Genomic DNA, 15,476 nt, shown 5'->3' on the forward strand with positions numbered 1-15,476 from the left:
ACCTAATCACGGGACAATTTACAATGATCAATTAACCTACCAACCGGTATATCTTCGAGCTGTGGGAGGAAAATGGAGCGCTTGGAGCCAACTCATGCGGTCATGGGGAGAACATGCAAACTCCTTACAGACAGCGAAGAATTAAACCCGTTTGCTGGTACTGTAAAGCTGGTACTGTACTATGCTACCATGCCACCCCCATTATGTAAGTGAATGGTTAAAAATTAACTTACTGACTATAACATGTGTGCTTAAGTTAAACAAATATGAATGTCTTTAGAGGGATTTAACCCTAAAATCTCAAGCACAGTGTCAGGAGTTTACATAAACCAAGCAGACAGGTATCCAAATAAGTAAATGCTTAAAATTATTTGGAAACACGTACTAACTTCATTGCCTTCGCTGAAAATGTCATATTTTGAACAGTTTCTCTGTTTTAATGCAGTCCTGGTCAGGATGTGACCTTGGACACAATGATGTGTGGCTTTGGTGGGATCACCTCTGGAGGTAATGCACATTTTTTTTCCATTACAAGGAAGGAAGGCATTTGATTTTCCCTGGGGATGATGAGGCTCCTTTAGAAAGAAATTCAGAGTGTCTTAGGATATTATGGCAGAAAGAGACTATCCGTCCCATACTGCTCAAAAATGGAATTTAATTAAACTCTGTTTTCCGGTTTTTGTCCCATAGTCCTGCAGGTTATAACATTTCAAATCTTCATCTGGGTATTGTGGCTACTAAAGCAGGTCAAAGGCTAGGAATCCTGTGGCGTGTAACTCACCTCCTGACTCCCCAAAGCCTGTCCACCATCTACAAGGCTCAGGTCAGGAGTGTAATGGAATACTCTCCACTCTCCTGGATGAGTGCAGCTTCATCAACATTCAAGAAGCTTGACACAATCCAATACAAGGCATCTCACTTGATTGGCACCCCTTCTACAAACATCCAGTCCCTGCATCTTTGACCAACAGTTGCAGCAGTGTGTACTATCTACAAGATGCACTGCAGCAACACACCAGCGTTCCTAAGGTAGCACCTTCTAGACCCATGATCACTACTATCTAGAAGGACTAGAACAGCAGATCCTCGGGAACACCACCATTTGGAAATCCCTCTCCAAGTCACTCACTATCCTGACTTGGAAACACATCACCGTACCTTCATTGCCGCTGGGTCAAAATCACGGAGTTCCCTCCCTAAAAGCACTGAGGATGTACATACACCTCAGGGACTGCAGTAGTTCAAGAAGTCAGCTCATCACCACCTTCTCAAGGGCAACTAGGGATGGGCAATAAATGCTGGCTTAGCTGGCAATGCCCACATCCCATAAATGAACATGTAATGCCCTGGCTCATAATTTTTTACTGTTAGGCTTTTCTGTATTTGATTTTTGTGCTGTTCTCTGCAAGCTGCTTGTTTGGGTTACTGTTGAAGATAAGAGATAGGAGAATTGTGTGCCATCCAATTAGGATGGCTGGATTAAGGGGAGGTTTCTCTGGTTTCTCTGGTGAGGGACACTAAGCTTGGGCTTGGGGCTTTTGTTAAGGGGAAGAAGAGAGAAGAAGCTGGAGAGAAGAGGTTGTAGGATTCGACCCGGAGTGGGGCCGTGTTTCGATGAAGCCTGGGGTGAGATCGAAGCAGGATCGGCGAAGGTGAAACTGTGAGCTCCAACTTGTGCACATTAGACAGTTTCATTAAAATGGGCCCTTTTCCTTTGATGCTCTTTCTTTACTAACCGTTTAGTCTAATTAAGAATTATAAAGCTAAATCTTTTAATTGTATGCGGTGTACTGTCTGTCTGAAGAAGCTGCAGAAGATCGTGAACACGGCGCAGGACATCACACAAACCAATCTTCCGTCCTTGGACTCACTTTACACCACACGCTGTTGGAGCAGTGCTGCCAGGATAATCAAGGACACGGCCCACCCAGCCAACAGACTTTTTGTCCCTCTTCCCTCCTGGAGAAGGCTCAGGAGCTTGAAGACTCGTACGGCCAGATTTGGGAACAGCTTCTTTCCAATTGTGATAAGACTGTTGAACGGATCCTGACCCGGAGCTGGGCTGTGCCCTCAAAATATCCAGACCCGCCTCTCGGTTTTTTTTGCGCTACCTTACTTTCCATTATTCTATTTATGATTTATAAATGTAAATTTTTAATATTTACTATCGATTTGTAATTCAGGGAGCGGGAACCGCAGAATCAAATATCGCTGTGATGATTGTACATTCTAGTATCAATTGTTTGGCGACAATAAAGTATAAAGTATAAGTATTTTGTGGCACTTATTTGTAACAGGGTAACAAATCATGCAGCATCCACACAAACAGAGGTTTCGGGGTGGGCTGGCGCCTCAATCTCACGCATTTAACGGCGCTGGAAATTGTCTTCACTAGACTTACGCAGCCGATGGAACCGGAGTATTTCAAACAAATTTTAAAAAGCTGATTTAAAAGAGGGTTGCTGCCTTCATTATCCTTTCAACCACTAAGTTTTACATCTTCTCGACAGTTGTCCCCATCACTCACTGAATTATTTCTTTTCTCTCTCAAGTCCCCTCTAATCCTTCTACCCATTAGTTTAAGGCTCTCCCTCTCCACAAAGGGAAATGGATCTTTTCTGTTACTGCTTTGCCCTTGGTCACTTACAATAGACAGGTGTGAGAGCATTACTCACCATTTGGCTTCATCCTGCAGCTTTGTTTCTGCTCATCTGAGTTGTAACCAAAAATGAATTTCTCTCCTAAACATGTGTCTTGGAGAAAAATATTCAATGGGCCTTATCACAGGTGTAAAGTGCACTCATGTAGAAAAATAACACAGAAAATGATGGAGGAACTCAGCAGTTTGGGCAGTATCTAGGGAGGGGAATAAAGAGCCGATGTTTTGGATAGGAACGGGGTAGACATCAGAAGGTGGAACAAGGGGAATGAGCACAATTTTGCAGCAGAAACCTAGTGAGGGGGAAGGTGAGTGGTTGGGGCAGGGGGAGATGAAGTAGAAAACTAAGTTTTGGCAAAGGGAAGGCAAAAATATTTACAAGTATCTCCTCGGGATTTTTTTTTATTCGCATGGATTATAAAGCATTCACTTCTCTCTTCACTTCAACAGTTTTTGTGAACTATATCTGAAAATTACACACCTTTGAAAGATTCCAGATTTTCTGCCCATATGATTTCGTAAAATTAAAGAAAAATAATACGAGAAGGTATTGACATAAGCTCTAACTTAGGGAGTTCCAAAATTAGATCAAAGCTTTTATGGAATTTCAATGTCACACATGGATAGACTTCTGCAGAGCATTCATCTACTGAGAATCAGCTAGAGGAATACAAGATCCGTATGCTGAAGAAGGAGGAATGCATGGGAGAGCTAATCAAAACAATTCAAACTGATGCTATAAGAAGCATAGAAGGAGAATCAATTGCTCGGAACCGTCACTTTCTAAAGATTACTCATCAGTAGATTTCCAATTCAATACGTTCTAAGATGTCACATTGCTTATCGTAGGGGACAGGAGGATTAGAGCATACATAAGCCCAGGGTTAAACCACCAGTTTGACAAATAGTCGGGAGTTGTTCTGAATGTAAAGAGGAGGGAGCAAAGATACCTCTCCTCATTTTGTCTTGATTCTTTCAAGGTAGCTGTGACACATTTGGTGAATGGACATCAATAGTAATGGCACTAATTTCCTTATATAAGATGTTGACGGATCTTCTTCATGATTGTTTTAGTCCTTCAGACAACAATCAATCCAAGCATTTCAACGCAGGCGTTTAGGGTGAATACAATTTTCGAACAACATTTGTTGGCTGACACTAACGCAAGATAATAGAATTTTGTTGAGATAACACACGAGTAATGTATGCCATATATGGTTTCTATATGCATGGAGGAATATATTTGATATAGATTGCTGCTATAACAGTGCACCGGACTGATTTCTGGGATGAAGAAATTTCCCTACAGGAATAATGACTTTGCAAGATGGATATGTTCTTTACAGTCCTGACAATACAGGTTTAGCATATTTAAGATTCTTTCGAGTTTAACGGGATAGATACTTGGAAACTGTATCCTTTGGCTCCAGAGTCTAAAAGTTGTGGGTCATTATCTCAGCATAAGATTTTGCTCACATAGGATCAAAATGAGCAGTCGCTTTGTTATCCAAAGCACTATGAACCTTCGGAATTCTCTAACTCAAAGCGGAATGCAATGGAATTTTAAATTCCAAAAGGATTCAAGGGCAGAGGAATAGGATAAGTAAGTGGAACTAAGGCTGAGACCTGACTTAAATCTTATTGAATGCAGGAGTGGGGAGTAAATGGAAGGAGGGTGGGTGTAAGCGGCTCATTCTTATTTTTTTAATGTTTAATGTTCTAAATAATTGTTTAAACATAGATTAGTGATTTATAAATAAATCTCTGGAAAATTTTGAAGTTACTAAGTGATGGGAAGGAGCTTTCTATAACTTGCAGATGCAGGAAGCCATTGTGGGATCCTTGTCTTTTATGACCTCAGAGATTCCAGCATTTTATACATTTTATCCAATTTTCAATGGCCTCAGCTTTTTTTAAAGGTATTTTCATCAAATTTAAATGAATATTCATATAAGTAGTTAATGGGTATCATCTTGCAGTCAAGAAAAGTGATGGCTCATAATAATTGCTTCATTAGTGCTGTGATTCAACAATGTGGTTAGGTGGCTACATTTAGTCAATGCTCTGCTAACAGACAGTGACATATACCTAAACCAAGATGCTTTGAGCATTATAGAAATCCATTTCAGAATACAGTCCTTTGTGTCCATTCTGGCCAAGAAATGGAACTAATTCTGTGACACTGACTTTCCAGTTCTCAATCTGTGACTTAAAGTTCAGATAAGTATGAGACAAGTTTTGGTCTCCACATCATTGAATTCCACTTCTCTCTGTGTGACTTGAAAGAGAATATTGAGATGGCCGTGCTTCCAGGTTAAATGTATTCCATTAAAGAAATCATAGTTTGGTGAAGGGATCCAATCACAAACAAGAGAAGATCTGCAGATGCTGGAAATCCAAGCAATACCACACACAAAATGCTGGAGGAACTCAGCAGGCCAGGCAGCATCTATGGAAATGAGTACAGTCAACATTTTGGGCTGGGACCCTTCGGCAGGACTGGAGGTAAAAAGATGAGGAGCAGAATTAAAAGGCGGGGGGAGGGGAGGGAGGTGTGTGCTTGGTGATGTGAATTTATTGATAACATTTAATTACTCTTTAATTGATTAATTAATTTACTTATTGTTTATATTTAAATAGCCATATATTTAGTCAAATTTTTCATGTTTCACATTTTGTTTGAGAATAAACTACATGAATTTACAACTTCATTTGTTATTCAATCCAACACTATCTTCCTTCATCGGCAATACCACAGTGTCAAGACACTGAGAACAATACAAATATATTCTTAATTGTGAAGTCAAGCAAGATTTGTGTGGTATTCAGATAGATAAGTGATAAATAATTGAATGCCTTCAAGATGTTTATGAGATTTATACAGATTCAATTTTAATTTTACAAGCTTGTTAGCACATACATATCTGTCTACCAATCCTAACTAAGCTGATGGGTTCTCTGAGAGCGACAAACAGCAGACTGCCAAGTTATGGAATTATTTTTTTGACACTGAGGTGATAAGATTAGCTTCAGATATGAGAGTTTATTTCTGGTCAGACAGACCCTGCCACATTGGGGATCTTTAATTATAGAGTACTGTACAAAAGTCCTAAGTACATATAAAAAAAATTCTGTAAAGCGATTCCAGTCCTGATGAAGGGTCTCGGTCTGAAATGTCGATTGTACACTTTTCTATAGATGTTGCCTGGCCGACTGAGTTCCCCCAGCATTTTGTATGTTCTGCCTGTAAAGCAAGGATGCTTTCAAAAATAATCAAATGAGAAGTTTCTAATTATGAAAAAATGAATGTTTGGAAATATAAATTCTGCTCTTTTCTCCTGACACAATGATGCAGAAGACAAAAAATAAGCATTTAAAACAAAATTTATGTAAACATTCCAGGGTGCCTAAAACTATTGTACAGCTCTGTAGCTGTCTGGATGGTATTTAACATTGGTTGCAAGGTTGAAATGGTAGGCCGCTATTTAATTATTTTACTGTTCTTCAGATAGAAAAATAAACAAATATGTTGCTGGATATATTCAACAGGTCAGGAAGGATCTGCAGTGTTAGAAATTAAGTTAATAAGTCATGAGGTGCTTCCAATGCAGAAATGCATTCACTTGCAACTCGACTATGGATGAACTATATATTTTACTTTACAGCTCTGCTACGGTAACTTGCTGTCTAAGGCCACCCTGATCCAAAATGATGAGCTTTCGGATGGCAGCAGGGTCTTAGAGTCATTGTCATAGCATCATACAACATGAAAAGTGGCCCTTCAGCCCATTCAGTCTATACCGATCACCGTGCCTATCTATAACAACCCAATTTCCCAGCACTTGATCCATACCCATTCTATACCATGTCATTTCAAGTGTTTGTCTAAATGATATTATGTAATAACATTTCAGGAGATCATCCAGTTGGGACATAACAAGCTCCACTAAAATAAACAACTGAAGCAGAACAATAATGCTCACACAGATTTTGCTGGGCTGATAAACATTCGGCATTTTTACGTTTTAGTTTTCCAGTATTAGCAGTCATTTGTCTTCCCACAGACACAGAAGGTTCTGAAGATGCTGTAAATCTTGTTCAACACACACAGAATGCCGGAGGAATTCAGCAAGTCAGGCATCATCTATGAAGGGGAATAAACAGTCGACTTTTTGTGCCGAGACCCTTCACCTGGACCTCACGTTGAGGCCCTCCAGCATTCTGTGTGTGTTGGGTTAGTCTCCCACTGTGGTTTGAGACCCTGTGCAGGATCTGACCTGGTGCAGAATCTGAGGGCTGATGCGTCAACAAACGATTCTCAGCAATTCTGAGTTCTGACAATAAATCTTCGATACCGCAGTGTGAATAGTTTAACCCAACTGGTCCTTCTGACTTCTTATGAAGCAATTAGACCTATCTTCCTTGAGGTACTTCACAGATTCAGTTTATGTAGTCCTCTCCCATACCATGTTCTCTCCCTGTTGGTATATGCAAGGATATGGTGATATGCAAATCAGTTCATCTCCACACACTATTGAGACACTGAGCTTAACACTGATAGATGAGTGAAACATTTGCCTGTACATATTTCAATAGAAATAATATATCTTACTTTGATTTCATCAACAAATATGGTCAGTTCATCAATTCATTACTTCACGTTGCTTTAGTTACAATTTATTTTACAGTATATTGGAACCATCTCTGAAGCATTATGGCCTTCTTAATTCAGTAATAAAGCTTTAGCGACGGATAAACTGATGGGAGGCAATGATGATTCTTTCCTTGGATTAGGTGACAAAGAGAGATACAGTAAAGTATGCAATCTAAAGTACTCTTTCAATAACATAATCTCTACCAATGCTGATATGAACTATTTATTTCAGGTGATGTCTAGTGTCCATTATATTTCATAATTTAAAACATATACGTGTTGAAATTGAACACATTTATCAAACTTAGCGTCAAACCTACTGCAAGCTTGTTTCCAATTTAGCTCCTCTAATGAAACCAGTAATGTGCAGCACAATTAATGCCTAGATTATGGGACTAGTATTCATAATAATTCATCATACTGAAGTCGTCTCTTTAATCAGCCTCTCTTTTCCCATCCTTCTCATCAGTAACTCTTTGCTCTTTGTTCATAGGCTGGTAGTTATTTCGACTTCAACCATAGTTTTCTGACAGATGAGCCTGATTGAAGGAATAATTAATTATTCCTTTTAGCCATATCATTAGTTACTCTCCTTTACCTTTTTAACCAACTTTTTACGAACCTCTCAATAATGATAAAAAAATTAATCTCATAATAAATTACTCAAACATAAGGTATATTTGAAAGAAACGAGATAAAGTAGAACTTTAAAACGAAACTACCTTTTTTTGGGATGGAATACTCTAAAATATTGTTGAACAAATTTATAAAGCTTAGCATAGGTCAACTGCTGCTTTTTTATATATGTGTGTACTGGATGTCCAAAACATGTGTTATTTTGTTAATATTCTGTATTAAAGAGAAATGTTAATGCTTCACATATTTAATAATGAATAAATAGCTAAAATATATATTAGTACCCCTTAGAGAATAATTGTTTTGTTGTTTTTCTGTTTACTTTATGTATATATGTATATATATATATAAATACATTGGGTGGATTCACATCTCTACAGAAGAGGCGTAAGGCACTCCTTCTCTCCACTAGCCTACAGGTTACCGTTGGGGAAGGTATAGCACCTTTCAGGGTCACATGAAGCCATGGGAGCGGGTGGTGGATGGTCAAATGAGCAGCTGGTGCATTTCACAAGTCTTAGTTATGCCAGGCAGACAGTCTCTGAAGAGCATTGATAATGGCTGGGGTCACCCATCTTGTAAAGACACCATCCAGAAGAAGGCAGTGGCAAACTACTTCTGTAAAAACATTTGTCAAGAACAATCATGGTCATGGAAAGACCATGATTACCCATGTCATATGACATGGCACATAACGAACAAATTTTATATATATAGTGTTGTAATGTGAGCATTATTAAAAGAAAATTAATACTAATTAGGATAGTGGGGGGTTTTACTTCCATTCTTTTTACACCTGGTGTGTTTTGTATACAGTGTGCCTGCCATGCTGTATGGGTTGTGAAAGCCTCTGTATAGAATTAATGGTTTTGAAGTTCGAGATAAAGTTGTTTCTCTGGCATGACATTGTCGAGTGTGCCTTTTTCAAAGTAGAAGTTACTACATATAGTTAAAGAGATTAATTGACAAAATATTGCTTGAGAGAGACCCAAAAAAACTTGCAGATGTCTTTATAAAATATTAAATTACAAAAGAAAATTGAATTATTTCTAAAGTAACTCAACTAATTTCTAAATGCTTAGTGTTTACTCAAGAGTTGACTAAGTCTACTTTCTCTGACATATTACAAGTTCCAGTGGAATGATCTTGGCTCCCCAGCTGGTGTGTTTGAATGCCCAGTAAATCAAGTACCTCGACACTCGGGCTGGCTCCCGCTCCAGGTTCCATCTGGCTGACAAATACGTTCTGAAGATCCCCTAAGTATATAGCCAGCTTCACAGGTGAATCGTACCATGTTCTTCACTTGAAAGTCTTTGCCAAGCCGAATGCCATGCGCTGGGATTCCTGGATCACCACAAAATCCGAGGCTATCCCCTGCAAGCCAAAGCAATGTACAAACATCATAATCCAGAATTAATTTTCCTGTATAGAATGATCAAATCCTACCATCCGTGTAAAGTTAAAAAGATATAATCATAGCTCAAAGTGGTAACAAGACATTTTTAAAATATATACTGTGATAGAAGTAGGTTTTTTACACTGAGAGTGCTACATGTTTAGAATACATTGCCGAGATATTGGTAGAGACTGATATATTCAGAACATTTAAGAGATTCTTAGAAAGGCAGATGGATAGAAGAAAAATGGACAATTATTGGTTATGTTGGAGGAAAGGATTAGATTGATCTTGGCGCAAACAACAGGAATTCTGCAGATGCTGGAAATTCAAGCAACACACATAAAAGTTGCTGGTGAACGCAGCAGGCCAGGCAGCATCTCTAGGAAGAGGTGCAGTCGACGTTTCAGGCCTCTTCCTGCCTGGCCTGTGCACCTCTTCCTAGAGATGCTGCCTGGCCTGCTAGTCCTGACGAAGGGTCTCGGCCTGAAACGTCGACTGCACCTCTTCCTAGAGATGCTGCCTGGCCTGCTGCGTTCACCAGCAACTTTTATGTGTGTAGATTGATCTTGGAATAGGTTAAAAGCTCAGCACAATACCATGGGCTAAAGGGCTGATGTTCTATAGTCTTGGACAGTGATAACAGATAAAGTCAGCCCTACACAATGGGATTATACACTTGAAAGCAATTCTAAAAACTCTAAAAAGTAGAGATGTTCAGAGATATTGAAGGCACGTGCTTGGGAGTGAACTGATGTCATCAAATTGGTTCTGTTGGCAGAACGCTTGGCTGAATTGACAACCGAACTGATGTGATGTACATAAACCGAGGCAATAATGGAAACAATGAGGAACAGGAGGAGCCCAAGTCAGCGGCAAGATGGTTATCTCTTGCAAAAGATGGACTGAAGCTGATGACTGTGCCAAGTTTAGTTGCAGTGCAATGTAAATGCTCTTGTGTGGAATTACAGATGTTGGCAAAATAAAACAGTCATCCTATCTCACAAGACAGCAAAATTAAACTTTTAAATAGCATAATTTACTATTTTTACAAATCTAAAATCAGACCTACCTTCAAGATATTATTTCTCCAAATAATACCTTATTTAGGCTTCAGTGATGTTTACACATTGTCATTGCTACGCCAGTATATTAAAGTGCATCAGTTATACACACTGTAAAAATGGTAAACTTATCTGAAATTGGAAAATAAATTATTGCATGTAACGTGATATTTCATTGCAGTTGAACCTTTCCCCAGTGGCCCAGTTTCATCCTACATAAATGCACAGATAGGGTGAATATGAACAGTGTTTTCCCCCAGAGTTGGGGTATCAACAACTAGAGGATATAGGTTTAGGGTGACAGGGGTAAGTTTTATTAGGAACTTGAGTGGCAACTTTTTCGCCCGGAGGGTGGTCAGTGTATGGAATGAGCTGCTGGAGGAAATGGTTGAGGCAGGTACAATAACAGCAGTTGAAAGGAACTTCGACAGAGACATGGATGAGAAACAGTTAGTCAAATGTGGGAAAACAGGACAAGCTAAGATAGGAATCCTCTTTGGCATGGATCTGTTGGATTAATTTCCATGCTGCATGGCTCTGTGACTGAATACACAAGCCTTGTGGTTGGACAGGGGGGTGGGGATGGGGGCTTCACGGTAGCATAGTGGTTACCATAATGCTTTACAGCACCAGTGACCCAGGTTGAAATCCTGCTGCTGTCCGTAAAGAGTTTGTTTGTATGTTTTCCTCAAGACCATCTGGGTTTCCTCCAAGTGCTCTCGTTTCCTCTCGCAGTCCAAAGACAATACCAGTTGATAGGTTAATTGGGCATTGTAAATTGTTTTGTGATTAGGCTAGGGTAAAATTGGGGGTTGCTGAGTAGCACGGTTTGAGGGTCCAGAAGGGCCTGTTGTGTACTCAATAAAGATTACTTCCGGGGTGCCTAGGGGTGACTCATGTAGCAGCAGAACTCTCAATGGATGCTATTAAATATTCTCGTTTCAGTCTGATACAGCTAAAAATGCACAACTGCTTCCAAGGTCAGTACAGTCAACAAAGATGTCTTGATGTATTTAAACCAATTGGTAGCATTCATTAGTCTCGCAAGACCATGGATCTGTGCCTAGAAAGTCTTGCTTCAGTCTGTGTTGGTACAGCAGCGTCTGTTGTGGCTGTAGAGGCCTACACAGGAGTGACAGTCTCGGCTGCAGCGACTGCACTTGAAGGCACTGTCCTCCAGTGTTGTCTTGGTGCTGTTTTTCTGACGAGTGCGCTTTTCTTCAGCAGCAAGCCTCAGCTTCTCTTCTCCTCTTTTTAGACCTCTGTGTAGTTCCAGCCTCCAGTGAGAGCGATCGTTTGCGATATCCTCCCACCTCTCGACGTTCATTTTCAGTGACCTCATGTCTGTCTGCAAATGTCTTTGAAGCGAAGATGGGACCGCCCTTGTGCTCTCTTGCCGGAGGCCAGTTCCCCGTACAGTAGGTCTTTCAGGATCCTCCCGTCTGACATGCGGTGTACGTGGCCCAGCCAGCGGAGATGGTGTTGTTGGTGCAGGACCTCATTGTTGGTGACTCGGTCAGTCCACGTGATGTCCAGGATGCGTCTCAGGCTGCGAAGGTGGAAGGCGTTGAGACGCTGCTATTGTCTGTAGCAGAGGCTCCAGGTCTCACTGCCGTAAAGCAGTGGGTTGAGGATGCAGGCCCTGTAGACTGCAACTTTGGTGTGCGTCGTCAGCTTTCTGTTCTCCCAGACACTCTTTGTCAGCCTGGTGAATGTTGAGGCTACTCGTCTGATCAGTCTGTTGATCTCGGGATCAATGGAGAGGCTGTCCGTGATGGCGGAGCCAAGGTATGTAAACTCGTGGACTACCTTCAGCTCGTAATTGTTGATGGTAATGGCAGGGGGTGCTCAATGCCTTGGCCCAACACGTTGGTTTTCTTCAGGCTGATGGTCAAGCTGAAGTCCTGGCAGGCTCCTGAGAAGCTGTCCATGAGGCGTTGCAGTTGCTCTTCAGAGTGTGTTGCCAGTGCCACATCGTCTGCAAGCAACATGTCCCTGATGAGTACTTCATGAACCTTGATTTTTGCCCTCAGTCGGGACAGACTGAACAGCCTCCCGTCCGATCTGGTGTGGAGGTAGACACCATCAGTTGATGTTCCAAAGGCGTGTTTCAGCATGACTGCGAAGAAGATGCCAAACAGGGTGGGGGCAAGCACACAGCCCTGCTTCACACCGCTGCGGATGTTTAAGGCCTCCAAGGAAGAGCTGTCGAACTGAACAACGCCCTTCATGTCTGTGTGGAATGACCGAACTATCCTGAGGAGCCTCGGGGAACAACCAATCCTGGCGAGGATTTTGAACAGGCTGTCTCTGCTCACAAGGTCGAAGGCCTTCGTAAGGTTAATGCCAGACCAACTATTGCTGCTTAAAACTGATGGAAACAGTGCTGATTGTGGATGGAATCATCCTTGGAGGATTCCACGCAGGAGGCATGGCTGCAGCTCAGGGATCCAAGTGCATTTAAGGAAATGTGGTTTTAAACTCCCAATAACGACTATCTTGCTGGGAAATGGGCAGTCTCTGGTGAATAAGATCGATGATCTCAGAGCTAGGGTGCTGAATCAGAGGGACATTAGGACCACGTGTATCCTTTGTTTCACGGAATCCTGGTTAACCCCTTCTGTACTGGATGCAGCGATTCAGATCGACGGGTTTACTATACACCGTTGGGATAGATCTACAGAGTCTCTCAAAAGCAGAGGTGAGGAGTATACCTCATGATCAACTCTTCTCGGTGCATAAATATATCAGTGCTGTCCCAATTCTGCTTACCAGACCTGGAATATCTAGCAGTTAAGTGCTTTTTACCTACAGCAGGAGATCTCCGGGATAATTTTGGTAGCAGTATACATTCCACATCAGGGCAATGTCAATCAGGCTTTAGACGATCTGAGCAATGGGGTCAACATGCACGAAACAGCGCACCCTAACGCCTTCACTATTATTTTGGGGGATTTCAACTAGGCCAGCTTGAAAAAAAATCACTAAGCAATTACCATCAACAGATCACTTGCAATACTAGAGGAAACAACACACTGGACCATTTTTACACCACCATTAAGAATGCCTACCATGCTATTCCACGTTCTCATTTCGGGAAGTCTCATCACTTAGTTGTATTCTACTCCCTGAGTATAGGCAGAGACTGAAGACTGCAGCACCAGCAGTGAGGACCATGAAGGTATGGACAAGGGAAGCATAGGAGCGCTTACAGGACTGCTTTGAATCAGTGGACTGGACTGTATTTAAGGATGCATCTTCGAATCTGGATGAGTATGCTGCAGTTGTTTCTAACTTCATTAAAACCTGTGTGGATGAGTGTACGCCTACAAAGACTTACTGTACATTCCCAAACGATAAACCATGGATGAACCTGGAGGTACGTCATCTGCTGAAGGCTAGATCTGTGGCATTCAAGTCTGGTGACCCAGGCCAGTACCAGAAAACCAGGTAAGATTTGCAGAGGGCTATTTCAAGGGCGAAGAGACAATTTCGAATGAGGTTGGAGGTGACATTGGATGTACAACAACTCTGGCAGGGTTTGCAACAAAGTGAAACCCAATGGCAGCAATGCTTCAATACCAGATGAACTCAATGCCTTCGATGCCTGCTTTGAAAGGGAGAACACAACTACAGCTGTGAAAATCCCTGCTGCACCGATGACCCTGTGATCTCTGTCTCAGAGGTCGGCATTAGGCTGTCTTTAAAGAAAGTGAACCCTCGCAAGGCAGAAGGAGTACCTGGTAAGGCTTTGAAAACCTGTGTCAACCAACTGACAGGAGTATTCAAGGACATTTTCAACCTCCCACTACTACAGGCAGAAGTTCCCACTCGCTTCACAAAGGCAACAATTATACCAGTGCCTAAGAAGAATAACGTGAGCTGCCTTAATGACTATCACTTGGTAGCACTCACATCTACAGTGATGAAATGCTTTGAGAGGTTGGTCATGACTAGACTGAACTCCTGCCTCAGCAAGAACCTGGACCCATTGCACTTTGCCTTTCGCCACAATAAGTCAATGGCAGGTGCAATCTCAATGGCTCTTCACATGGCTTTAAACCATTTGGACAACACAAACACCTATGACAAGACTCTGTTCATCGATTGTAGCTCAGCATTTAATACCATCATTCCCACAATCCTGATCGAGAAGTTACAGAACCTGAGCCTCTGTACCTCCCTCTGCAATTGGATCCTCGACTTTCTAACTGGAAGACCACAATCTATGCTGACTGGTGATAACATTTCATCCTCACTGATGATCAACACTGGTGCACCTCAGTGGTGTGTGCTTAGCCCACTGTTCAACTCTCTTTATTCCCATGACTGTGTGGCTAGACATAGCTCAAATACCATCTATAAATTTGCTGATGATATGACCATTGTTGGTAGAATCTCAGATGGTGACAAGAGAGCATACAGGAGTGAGATATGCCAACTAGTGGAGTGGTGTCGCAGAAACAACCTGGCACTCAACGTCAGTAAGACGAAAGAGCTTATTGTGGACTTCAGGAAGGGTCAGACGAAGGAAAACATACCAATCCTCATAGAGGGATCAGAAGTGGAGAGAGTGAGCAGTTTCAAGTTCCTGAGTGTCAAGATCTCTGTGGCTTTAAACTGGTCCTAGCATATCAATGCAGTTATAAAGAAGGCAAGACAGTAACTATACTTCATTAGGAGTTTGAAGAGATTTGGTATGTCAACAAATACACACAAAAACTTTTATAGATGTACCATAGAGAGCATTCTGACAGGCTGCATCACTGTCTGGTATGGGGGTGCGGGGGGCTACTGCACAGGACTGAAAGAAGCTGCAGGCTGTTGAAAATTTAGTCATCTCCACCTTGGGTACTAGCCTACAAAGTATCCAGGACTTCTTCAAGGAGCGGTGTCTCAGAAAGGCAGCATCCATTATTAAGGACCACCAGCACCAGGGCATGCCCTTTTCTCACTGTTACCATCAGGCAGGAGGTACAGAAGCCCAAAGGCACACACTCAGCAATTCAGGAACTGCTTCCTCCTCTCTGGCATCCGATTTCTAAATGGACATTGAACCCGTGAACA

The 15,476-nt window shown here is 41.6% G+C and overlaps 1 protein-coding gene across 1 annotated transcript in view; it reads right to left on the minus strand.

Moving 5' to 3' along the window:
* csmd2 (CUB and Sushi multiple domains 2) overlaps positions 1 to 15,476 on the minus strand; it is a 689,393-nt gene that overhangs the window by 70,295 nt on the left and 603,622 nt on the right. Inside the window, exon 52 of the mRNA XM_072247323.1 lies at positions 9,141 to 9,323. Within this exon, the coding sequence (XP_072103424.1) occupies positions 9,141 to 9,323 (183 nt within the window). The remainder of the gene's footprint in view (positions 1 to 9,140; positions 9,324 to 15,476) is intronic.

This window comes from Mobula birostris, chromosome 30, assembly GCF_030028105.1.
Source record: "Mobula birostris isolate sMobBir1 chromosome 30, sMobBir1.hap1, whole genome shotgun sequence".
NCBI lineage: Eukaryota > Metazoa > Chordata > Chondrichthyes > Myliobatiformes > Myliobatidae > Mobula > Mobula birostris.